Source organism: Toxorhynchites rutilus, chromosome 2 (assembly GCF_029784135.1).
Source record: "Toxorhynchites rutilus septentrionalis strain SRP chromosome 2, ASM2978413v1, whole genome shotgun sequence".
Taxonomy (NCBI): Eukaryota; Metazoa; Arthropoda; class Insecta; order Diptera; family Culicidae; genus Toxorhynchites; species Toxorhynchites rutilus.
Window position 1 is genome coordinate 202273886 of NC_073745.1, and position 12654 is coordinate 202286539.

The 12654-nt window shown below is 39.4% G+C and overlaps 1 protein-coding gene across 10 annotated transcripts in view; it reads right to left on the minus strand.

The window, feature by feature from the left end:
* Nucleotides 1-434: 434 nt before the first annotated feature.
* Nucleotides 435-12654, minus strand: part of LOC129765352 (transient receptor potential cation channel subfamily A member 1) — a 75181-nt gene continuing 62961 nt past the window's right edge. For all 10 annotated transcript variants that reach the window (XM_055765559.1, XM_055765569.1, XM_055765561.1 and 7 more), the window contains 5 exons: nt 2274-2390; nt 1650-1812; nt 1301-1579; nt 1108-1238; nt 435-1046 (listed from right to left, as the gene is read on the minus strand). In XM_055765559.1, the coding sequence (XP_055621534.1) occupies nt 882-1046; nt 1108-1238; nt 1301-1579; nt 1650-1812; nt 2274-2390 (855 nt within the window). In that variant the 3' untranslated portion in view covers nt 435-881. The remainder of the gene's footprint in view (nt 1047-1107; nt 1239-1300; nt 1580-1649; nt 1813-2273; nt 2391-12654) is intronic.

The window sequence follows — 12654 nt, forward strand, 5'->3', positions numbered from 1 at the left end:
TACATAGAAATTAAATGACACTGAACAGCGGTGCAGCAAAAATTGGGTTACAGATGAATCCGGTCAATACTCCAGAACTAAGGCCAGTTGATCTGGTCAATTGTGAAGTACATACCGAAGAAAAAGAGTGAAACTGCAACCGATCTGAATGATTTTAAGCGGAATTTCACTGCAACACAAGTGGGAACCGGATTCTTGCAAAAGATGATGGACCGTGAGCGAAAGTTTGAACAATGGTCTGTGGTAAGAAGGAAGACTGAAGACTTGCAATACTTATAATATCTACTAATGTATATCTGTTACATTGAACTATGGAAAACAAAACGCCTTTTTCAACCCCAACAAGATTTTTGTTTCCGGATTTTTACGTGTTCAACGTTTACCAGTTTTGTTTCTGATAGTAAGAATAAACCATTTTACGGATTTTTGCGGCTTAAGTTTCTCTTTATTACACAAATTTTGTGAAATACAAATACACCAAATCAGTATTGCGAATATTTGTAATTGCTGCATATAAAACATAGAATATCTGAAGAAATCAATTGTGTTTTTTCTCCAATGTGATACTCATAGACAAAACTTTTCTGACACATTTGTTAGGCACATCGAACATTAAGTATTATCCTGTATTTAGAATCAGGAATATAGAAACCTATTCTTATGATTAATTATGATGAAATATTTATTGTTGAGTTTCTTCATATATTATCATGGAAAGTACATATGAATGTTCATTAAACATTATATAAATTTTGACAACATTCTGCTCAGTGGTATAAACAAACATTTTAATAGTAGATAATGATGACTCCTTTCAAACTTCATCATTGAACTGGTCCTTACGATATAAAAGTCATGCAATCAATGGTTTGAGATGAAAATTATCGAGCCACAGATTTATTGAAACTCATTGCGGCTCGCAGTTTTTTTCGTATTCTGGGTGAAGACCAGCGAGAACCCGTGGTACGCGACCCAGCGATTCCTTTCAAATCAGTTGTCATAACACCTTCATCCACGTCATCTGCTTCTGTCTTTATTTCCATTTTCTGCAAGAGATTCAGTTTGCAATGAAAATAATGAGTATGAATCACGCTAAACGACAAATACCTGCACAATGAGCCTAAGCAGTTGATGCTGATTCTCGAGAGCGGATCCTATTTCGCGTAGTTTTCGTTTTTGTTTTTCTAGCTCCGTTACAACATAATCTTCATTGTTATCCAACACAAAATCAATCCCTCCTGCGTGTAATAAAGATAAAAGTCGAATTATGTTCCAGAAATGAACAGATCAATTATAATACCTTTATAATTATCAGTAAACGGATTACAAAACCATCTTCGAAGTACCGAGTCCAAGAAGCCAAGCTTACACTTTTTCTCGTTGGGATACTCAATCAGCTCCATCTTACCAACCATCTCAAGCCACATTTGGGGCAGTTTTCGTTCCAGTTCTGTGTGCAGAACCACCTGCATGGCCAGTCTTTTCAGTTGGGCGTTTCTGCGCACAGATTCAATGTCACCAACAGCCAAACCGATCAGTAAGTTCATCAACAGAATGGGCATTAGTATCATGAAAATACCTAGGTTGTGCAAACATTTAATGATTAAAGATTACATTGAATATCGTCCAACAGTTGGATGCTATCTTACTGAGAATCACGAATGATGGTATGGGGAAAGGTAGCTCCTCGCTGTAGTAAGGCTGCACATATGTTCCGAGAAAATCCATCTCGCCCAGCATCATTGAAAATGTCCTCACCAGTGACATAGGTATTGACGAAAAGGACAGGTGATTCGCCTGGGGATTTGCCATCTGAAATTGTTGACGGGAGAGAGAAAACGAATGGTTTGGCAGAACGTTTCTCATCAGCAAACTCGAAATAAAGGTTCTCCATTTCGGAAGTACAGTAGGACCCCGATTATCCGCGAGAGGATGATCCGCGGTGCGGAGTATCCGTTGAAGCGAGTTCTATAGTAATTCTATAGAGCTTTACGAAATTTGCCAGTGAGTGGTATGCTTTCACATTGTCTGTCTTCTATCATACACGACTATGCAGATGGACAGTTTAATGATTTTTGTATTGATAAAACATGCTGAAACATCTTTTCTTCGCGTTGGCACTTTAGTTTTAGCCCTCTATTGTGTTATCCGCAATTTTTGTTATCCGAGGTGACGTTTCCAGACTATTCCGCGGATAATCGGGGTTCTACTACATGTAAAAAGTCGAACCGTAAAACTGCTATTGTCTGGCATAATCTCTTCGAATCACTTACTTTGGAAAGTAGAATGTAAAACGCTAAGCCGAAAGCTATAATTAAAATTGAAAAAACGGCCAATACTTTAATAAGAGTCTGTAAAATTTCCAGGAACATCACGACGTAGATTCCCACCTGTGGAGAGAAAGGAGAAAATATCAGTGCCTGTCATGGGTATATTCGTTTGAATATGATGCTATTTTCGTTTTATTTATATTCGAATATACGAGTTCTTGATATCTCAACTCTAATAAGCAATCATGTTTTCATGTTTCGGGCTCATGAAAAAAAAAACTATAATTTGTATTTATATTTTTTTCAAATGAGTACGATGCTTTGAAACATGAAATGTCGATACGTATATGTGGTGTGTTCGAAACATAAAGTGATTTTATATTCTTCTGATAAGCTGTATCAAGCTCTTCTAGTGATGCAGTCTCCATCTTCCCTATCGTTCAAAATATCTGTTAAACAGGGAAATTAAATTTCCCTGGAATTTATGATTTCACAAATTTGGTCCGGCTCGTCCTCTCTGGAGCCACCAATGTTCACTAGGGAATCCAAGATTTTTCTAGTCATTTGGGTTTTTGTCGAATTTGATGAATTTGGTCTGGGTCCACCTCTCTAGAGCCACCAATGTTAACAAGGGAACCTTATTTTTCCCTGGATTTTTGAGAGTTTTTTACCAAATCCCAAACCCGAAAGTAGACCACTTGCTTCCCTCGGACGGATCATTCTGTAGCCGTCGGATTCCGAAGAGTTAATGGCTGCACCTAGCCGGGATTTGCTTGAAACCAGGGGCTTGTTCCAAACGAGAGCCAAAAGGAAAAATTTGAGGTAGCCCAATTGGAGAAAACTACCAAGTTTTTCAAAAACCCAAAAATCTAGGGAAAAATAAGGTTCCCTGGTTAACATTGTGACTCCAGAGAGGAGAAGTCAGACCAAATTCGTCAAATTCGACAAAAACCTCATAACTAGGGAAAACTTGGATCCAGGGCTCGGCATAGTCATATTCAACTGAGGATAGTCAGCGCACTATGAATAAATTCCCCTGCTTCTTCTATGATCAAATTTCTTTCGGCTTCTTCACACAGTTTCTCCGTCATGATTTAATAGTCAGTCGGGCGTTTAATCGGTATCTCCCTCTAAGACTCGACTATTTCATTTCATTCGTCCCCATCAAATGGACCTCATTGCATTTTGAAGCGACTCCCCTCAAAATGAGTTCATTTCTTTCTCTCTCATATATCACGTATGAATGTATCGATGTTTGAGTTCAACGTGGTTTGACATAAAGGGTGTGTCACATCAAATTGCATCACGGAAAAAACGCTGTAGAAATTCGCCCAGTAGACCGATCCTTTTGAAAATTTTAGACAGTAAAATAAAAACTATTAAACAACTTTTGGCATTTTATTTTTATTCATACTTCGAGCCCAAGCCCGTATGCTCGCACCTTCCTCTTTACCCCGTCCATAAGGTTCTGTACAACGTCAGGTTGTAGTTTTTTTTGAACAGAAATCCATTTTCTCTTGAAGTCCGCCTCCGATTTGACAACTTTTGGGTTCTTCCGGAGGGCCTGCTTCATAATCGCCCAATATTTCTCTATTGGGCGAAGCTCCAGCGCGTTGGGCGGGTTCATTTCCTTTGGCACGAAGGTGACCCCGTTGGCTTCGTACCACTCCAACACGTCCTTTGAATAGTGGCACGAAGCGAGATCCGGCCAGAAGATGGTCGGGCCCTTGTGTTGCTTCAATAGTGGTAGTAAGCGCTTCTGTAGGCACTCTTTACGGTAAACCTGCCCGTTTACCGTGCTGGTCATCACGAAGGGGGCGCTCCGCTTTCCGCAAGAGCAGATCGCTTGCCACACCATGTACTTTTTGGCAAACTTGGATAGTTTCTGCTTGCGAATCTCCTCCGGAACGCTGAATTTGTCCTCTGCGGAGAAGAACAACAGGCCCGGCAGCTGACGAAAGTCCGCTTTGACGTAGGTTTCGTCGTCCATTACCAGGCAATGCGGTTTCGTCAGCATTTCGGTGTACAGCTTCCGGGCTCGCGTCTTCCCCACCATGTTTTGCCTTTCGTCGCGGTTAGGAGCCTTCTGAACCTTGTATGTACGCAGGCCCTCCCGCTGCTTGGTCCGCTGGACGAATGAACTTGACAAATTCAGCTTATTGGCGACATCCCGGACCGAACTTCTCGGATCACGTCTAAACTGCTTAACTACGCGCTTGTGATCTTTTTCACTGACGGAGCATCCATTTTTGCCGTTCTTCACCTTCCGGTCGATGGTTAGGTTCTCGAAGTATCATTTTAGTATTCTGCTGACCGTGGATTGGACGATTCCCAGCATCTTACCGATGTCCCGATATGACAACTCCGGATTCTCGAAATGAGTGCGCAGGATTAATTCACGACGCTCTTTTTCGTTCGACGACATTTTTCCAAATTTACGAAAAATTGACAGTGAAGCATGGCCAACGTGATCTATACACTCTTATCTGATTATAAGCGAAAGCTGATGATATAATTCCTAAAAATTAAATTTCTACAGCGTTTTTTCCGTGATGCAATTTGATGTGATACACCCTTTATACTACAGGTGAGCTAGATTTTTAGTATCGTACACGAAAATTACTTACACATATAAAATAGCGTGCAGTGTTGTGTTCAGAACCACTGATAAATTTGGGAATTTCGTTGATATAAACCCGTTTTTCGGGGGTCTCCGACGCCACATTGGTTACGCGTTCGCTTAGTAAGCGATCGATCGTGAGTTCAAAACTCAGGGCCCTCATTGACCGTCTTTGTGTTGTTACAGAACAGCTACGTCCACGCAACAATCATCAGCGATGGAGATCGATCCACGGTTGGAATAAGATCGATTCATCCATACAACTGCTCTGCTGTGACAACTCTACACGAGCTGATGATTGCGCCGGCTAGTGATCATTCTATCCTGGATTCCTCGAGTCGAAAAAGACGCACCACGCTAGATATGGGGTGCAGACTAGGGGGTAGTTGCTGATTAACGGTCAGCTGCATCCCAATAGGAAGTATCCCATGTCGGGCACACGTACAGAGCACTGAAGACTGCAACATCCCAATTATGAGAACACTTGTAATACTAACCTCGAGCCAACCGCAAGTAATCGGTTACATATTACTAACATAGTTGTAAGCAAACATTGTCAAAATATTGAACTCTCGGCCCCGTTAGGCTGACGCCATATGAGCCTTAATAAAAATATATATTTTGGTGCATGAACTTATAGCCTCTTAGTTCGTGCAATTTTTGAAATGCGAACTAAATTTCAAGTTCGTTTCTGTGAAAAAGTATTCTACGAAGAAATGTTTTGGGACGAATAATTTCTTTCCGTGTATGAAAAGAAACGAAACGAGAGCAATGAATACTGCGACATCGGGTGATATGTTTGTACATGATGTTCTTGAATTATAAACATCGTGTTTGTTTTCACATGTCTATGTTTGTGTATCATTGTTCGTGTTGGGGATAGACACTCAACACTAGCGAGAATCATATTCGAATTCAAACAAAAACATGGAATTTTCACATCGCGTGGACATGTGTAAGTGTTTTTCGGAAGACTGGTCAGGAGTTTTCAATTTGTCGTCTTCAAAAAAGAAGACAAGTGTGACGTGAATAACTATCGTAGCATGAACAGCTTATCTTTCGCCTTTAAGTTATTTTAGCTGATCGTGAACGATGCTATCTTCTTTGAAGTTAAGAGCTATATCTCACCAGTACAACATGGCTTTATGCCAAGACGCTTGTTTAAGACCAATCTCCTCGAGTTCTCATCGCTTTTTGGTAACCGCCTAGAGGTACGAGCTCAAGTCGATGCTATTTACACCGACACAATGGCCGCTTTCGATCGAATTGACCACCGCATTCCATTGAGAAAACTATCCTGTCTTGGTGCTTCTGAAGAATTCACAAACTGGCTTAGCTCTTATCTTTCTGGAATAACGCTTCATGTCGAACTCTTCATCTGCAGGAGTTCCACAAGGCAGCAATCTAGGGCCACTAGGGTACGTGATCTTCTACAACGATGTGTCGCTTATTATAGCTTCCGGCTGTGTGTTGATCTATGCAGACGACTTGAAGATTTGTCTAGCTATCAATACTCTCCAGTAAGGCTCGGCAAAGTAATATTCAACTGAGGATAGTTAGGGGACTATGGAGAAAATAACCTTCGTATTCAATTGAAAATGAGTTTTGGATTCTTCCGGTAGTTTCTCCGTCATCATGACTCAACAGTCATTCGTGCGTTTAGTTGCTATCTCACTCTACGACTCGACTATCTCATTTCATTGTTCCCCGTCAAATGGACTTCGTTGCATATTGAAGTGATTCCCCCTAAATTGAATTTGTTTCTCTCGCTCCTGTATCACTTATGCATGCATCAATGTTTAGTTCAACGTGGTTTGACATATACTACAGGTGAGCTAGATTTTTTGTATCGTTCACGAAAATTACTCACACATATAAAATAGCGTGCAGTGTTGTGTTCAGAAACAAGGACAAATTTGTGAATTTTGTTCATATAAACCCGTTTCCTGTATGTTTTTTCACAAAATTGAACTCGGAGACAAAGTAATCTAACATTTTGTTTAGAATACCTCCTGAACTGCACGCTATTTACTAATACTATAGCGAGGACCTTTATAGCACACCTGGTAACTTTCTAAGTTCGTTTGAGTTCACGGTGGGTAAAGAATTATGCAGTCCATTAATGGTGTTACTATTTTTTTTGCATCAAAAATCATGTTTTCGTTTCACTTTATATAGAAGATTGTGTACGCGGGTAACGAGGTTCGTGTCAGGGGGAGTAATAGAGTGGACTGAAGTCAGGTTGAATGAAGAGGCAGATTTGTATTCACCAGTCACGTCAATTAGAATAACCATTTACTAGAATAGTTCATCAGTAATCCTCGCTCTCAACGCTCTTCAATTCATTTTCTAGTCAATTCAAATCATGTTAATGGTGCATGCTGAATTTGTTCTAGTCGAAGCGAAGCGACTGAGAGGAGAGTCGATTTTCATTTTTCGTCTTCGAATATTTCGGGCTCCGCTCTCGAGGATCGCGTCGACTACATAGCTTGCTTTATCAGTTCGTGAGTTGGTACCGCATAAATAAACCAACCAACAGCATCGTTAAATGTGTGATCATGAGTGTTTTATTGAAAAAATAACCACCCAACTATAGAGAGAGAGTCAGTCAGGACAACGACTTAGGTGTTGTTCTTGATTCTAGACTCACCTTCGAACGTTTGGCGTTATTAACTAAGACCAATCGTCAGCTTGGGCTCATTTCTAGAATCACTAGGGACTTCACTAATCCCTACTGCTCGAAATCACTATACTGTTCTCTTGTTCGGCCGATTCACGAAGTCGCATCGGTAGTATGTATACCTTACCAGCACATGTAGACCATCAGGAACCTTCCTCTATATGCAGCTAGTAGTCTCTTACTGAATCAGGATACATTTGAGATACGAAGCCTTGTTGAATACTGGTCACATTCGTTGCCAAACTACTTTGTGGTGAAGTTAGGTTCGCGCTTCCAGTAGAATTCTACGATCCTCGGATTTTCTGCATCTTTTGGTCAACATGAGCCGGGGACACGGGAATGGTCCAAACATTTTCGTCGGCAGAGCTGTGTTTGGATTTTGGAGACTGCGCCTAATGTTGTGTTTTGATGTTTTGATCTGAGGGAAAGGATATTGTGAATGTCGGATCGCCTATTTCCGTCAGACGCGAAGTGTCTCACGATGTCAAGTAATTTACTTGAAAATGTTCTCTGCTTATCTTGGAACTTTTTTTTTATACTTCCACTATCTGCTAATTTTTTCCGATTAAAGGAACGAACGTTTTCGTGATTCGGACTTTGTATGTTTTCGTTTGTGTTCGAATAAGATTTTTTCAAAGAAATTGAGTCTGATTAAAATCGATGTCTATCGACGTGCACAACTAAAATTCCATTTTATTTTGAAATAAAATATAACTCAGTTTTCCAATAAATGAGAAAAACAAAGCACGACAGTCGAAGTATGTTTATTTTAGTATTACTGTTTTGTCTCAAATTCAGAACACTTAAGCTTTAATGGCCTTTGAACAGTGTCTCATTACTCAAAATGGTAGTTTTTTGCGAAATTAATTTAATTTTTGGATACAATAGAGTCTTCTTTTCCATTTGATTACAATAAAATTGATTTACAAATACATATTCATGGTGAAAAACCAAAAATATGTTTAATCACATTTGTCTCAAATTCCGAACAGCAAAAACACAACTTAAAAAAAATCATAACTTTTTACCCATTTTAGGCCAAGCGTTCGAAAAATTGAACAGCAGCTTTGATAATTTTTCATGTCTTGGGAAAGGAACCATATGGTAATGTTTTTGCACCAAAAGATAGCTTAATTCATTTGCTACCACTTATATCGATTTCATTCACTTTTGAGTAACTTCTTTGGATAATGAATTCGATTTAAAACAAGTATGTTTGGAAGGTGTTTTCAATTTCAATTAAAAAACCCAATAAAATACAAAAAAATGTGAACTTTTCTACAGTATTGCTTCGTCAAAAGGACATACATTGTGATATAAAGCGAAAATCATTCGATTGAGCCTCCTACAGGAAAATAACAGTCGGGGAAATTGAGTGTTCGAATAATCGAACGTTAGCCATAACGAACATTTTTTTTCAAAACTGAATCAAACCAATACATCTAACCTCCGCAGCGCATTTTGATATGTTTACTTTAGAAGACGGAAGGTTTTTCATTTATTCTTGCATTTTCAATTGTGAATGTTTGCAAATATCGATTATTTAAGCAAATATTATTGAAAATCTGTATGATTTTTTGTCCGCCGTAATAACTTTAGGTGATAGCGTCCCGTAGAATTTGTTTTATGGAGGAGCTGGAGGAAATTATCAGTACGTGTAACGAGGATTCTAATGAGATTGTTCGTGTGAATATTATTCCGCCAGAACGAGTAATAACCTCCCAACCCTCTATGCCATTGTTTTTTCGAAGTACTCTGGTACTTTGCAGGTTTTGGAAAATGTTCGATTTTTTCGGGAAACGGCTAATTGTGGAGACTTATTTTTAAGCATTGACATTTCTCCACAGTTAACAATAAAAACTACAGCATATGCTTTCGTTTGAAAAAAAAGGCTGTAATAAGTTAAAATTACATGAAATAAGAAATGCCACATCTCACCTTAGGTGGATTAATTTGCGTTTATACTTAGGATGGATGATGATGGATGATGATGACCCACCTCATACATAGAGACCTCCATTCTCCTGTTCTTGTTCTTCCCGGAATCCAAAATTGATGCATTCATGAATACCGTATGTTTGCTAATTGAAGTGACTTTTAGTTCGCAGTACTTTGTACTTGCAAAAAAAAGTGCGGGTTTCGGCCAATTTTCGATTTTTCGAACAGTCATTTCCCGGAAAATAGAAGATGGGAAAAAAATAATTCTTGAACGTTGGAGTTCCTTTAGCGTCAATAATCGAAATTACACCAATGGCTTTCATAAAAAAAAAAAATATTTTTTACAGCTTGGTCGTTAATAGGTTAAATTGCAGCGACCTCATAACAAGAGACGGATTTGTTTACCCATGTTTGTGATAGGGACCGATCGAGGTGAATGATGAATTCCATATGGTGAAACATATCTTTATCGCACAATCCTTTGTGCGGATCGTGTGAATCTTAGAATACATTTTATGATAGGCTCGGGTAGATCCCGAATAAATAAATACATCTGTGAATCATAGGTCTAGTTTTAAGATAGGAATTTTTGTCTATGCTTTGGTGTTACGATAGCGTCGAGCTTATCGCAAGTTCATTTTGTTTATTGTATTCTAAAAACAAGAGATAGGGTATGATTTCACGATAGTAGCGAAGTTATCGCAAGTTCGTTTTTCTTTTATTATACTTCGAAGTATAACGAAGAGGTAATAGATGCAAGAAAAACTTGTATGTAATTTTTTTAAGATAGAAAATAAAACAGTTAGTATCTAGACACAGTGAAGAACGGTCGTGTTTTCCGTTAATAAATTGAAAGAAAAAGCCTAAGACCGCTCGGGCGTTCGCAAAACTACTGGACCAGATGGATAGATGATCGATATATCAAATTGATTTGAAAAATCATAAGCTTTAAAAAATCATAACTCAAAAACGATAAAAATCACATTTCTGATTTTTTGACATATGATGTTTAGGTCTTAGTCATTCGACCCAAGCTCCCTCTATAAGGCGACGTCCAGGTCCGAAGACTTTTGAACGCTAGTATTAATTGATGTAAAAATGTATTCTGTTCATTTTAATTAATTTGATTTCTTTTGCCTTTGATAACAATAATATCTCTATGTAGTGGATTATTCTTAATTCTTCACCACTCCAGGTCGTTGTAGAAGGTGTCCCTTCATAATGGTCCAGTATTTTTCTATTGGGCGTAGTTCCGTAGTGTTTGAGGTGTTCCGATCTTTCGGCACGAAATCGACATCATTCGCCTTATACCACTCTACTACGTCCTTCGTGTAGTGGCATGATGCCAAATTCGGCCAAAAGATCGTCGAACGGTCGTTAGCCTTCAGAAGAGGGAGAAGCCGCTTTTGGAGACAGCACAGCTGTTCATTCATGGTGCTTGCGGTAACGAAATGTGTACTCCGCTCTCCGCAAGTACAAATCGCTTGTCAAATTAAGAACTTCTTGGCGAACTTGGACATCTTCTGTGTCTGGAAGTACTCGGGAACATCCAACTTATCCTTGGCAGTCACATACAATTTCCCAGGAATCTGGTTGAAGTCCGCCTCTACATATGTTACATATCCATTACGCAGCAGTGTGGTTTCATTACCTTCTGGTCGTACAACTTCCGGTCACCGCTTTTTGCGACCGTATTCTATTTCTCATCACGGTTTGAGGACTTCTGATTCATAAACGAGGCGTTCCAGAAGGCGTTCAGTTTCCGATGAAAGGCCCCAACCTCGCGTTTGTGACCGTTCTTGTTGATCTGACGACTTTTTTGCTAGGATCTTTTCTTCCGATCAACAGTCAGACGTTCTTAGAACCGTTTCATGATACCATATACCGTGAAATTCTCGATTCTTTTTTCCGACTGCAAGATGCGACAGATCCTTATTCTCGAATTACTCATGCAAAACTCTTTCGCACACTCACTGTTCTTTCGTCGCCATTCATACTCTGTGAGTTGATTTCATCAGGTGCGCAAAAACCTGATGAAATCAACTCACAGAGTTCCCTCACAGTTTCAAACAAACTGCTTGCGTTTCAGGGCAGATCTCGATCCTTCGTCGACCAGCACCCTCAGCAACGATGTTGTCGTGTCGATGTCCTCACGAAAAATGAATGCGTCTCACCACCAGAATATCGCTTAAGTATGCTTTTTGTGCGTGATTGAATCGAGAGAAGAGGTGGTTTACGATGGCAATTTGGAAGGCAAACTAGAGGGGAATGAACTCTCTGAGCTCGGAACTTTCGGCGACTGAGCAATAATCGATTGCGGGCGCATACAATATTGGATACGAAAATATCTTACTGATGGGGAAGAATAATCTTCAGAAGCTATCCTGTTAATTGCGATTGATTGAAAAATCACAAAACCAAATGTATTTGGTCACAGTGTTACATGGATAGAAAACATTAAAATAAACTCTTTCACATGAATGTAATTTTAAATTCCCAGAGGAACTGGCAGATTATTTTCAGTAACGATTAGATATTTCCACATTTTCTTCGATACTGGAAGCCCACCAGTGGTTAATGCTAACTCGATAACCATCTGTTAATAGCACTTGATTGAAACATATTTGGTCACAGTGTTACATGGATAGGAAACATTCAAATTAACTCTTTCACATGAATGTATTTTTAAATTCCCAGAGGAACTGGCAGATTATTTTCCGGATCTTTCTCGATGCTAAATGGCATCCAAACGGAAAGAATCCCGCGCGTGTATGTGTGTGTGTGTAGCGGCTGCTTCGAAATCTTCCCGGGGAACCGTTTGTGGTAGAGGAGAGTGTCCTGATGGATTCCCTTCTGGCCTAAGGTGCACAAACAGGCTCTTGGTGACATCGTTTATCCGCGCTTTCATGATAAACGAAGAGCTTCACCACAACAGCGACAACATGCTCCAATCGCTGTTCAATTATAACTGAGTGGGTTTACGAGCGGCGCTCGCTTATATACCGATTGGTGATTTCAATAGCCTGTTTTGAAAGCAATTTTAAGACTATTGAAACAAGTTTTTGGATCAGAAAGTAACAAGTATAGAACGCGTAGACTTTTTATCTTTCGAATGAAGTGTTTATCATACCATTTCGTTCAGTTGT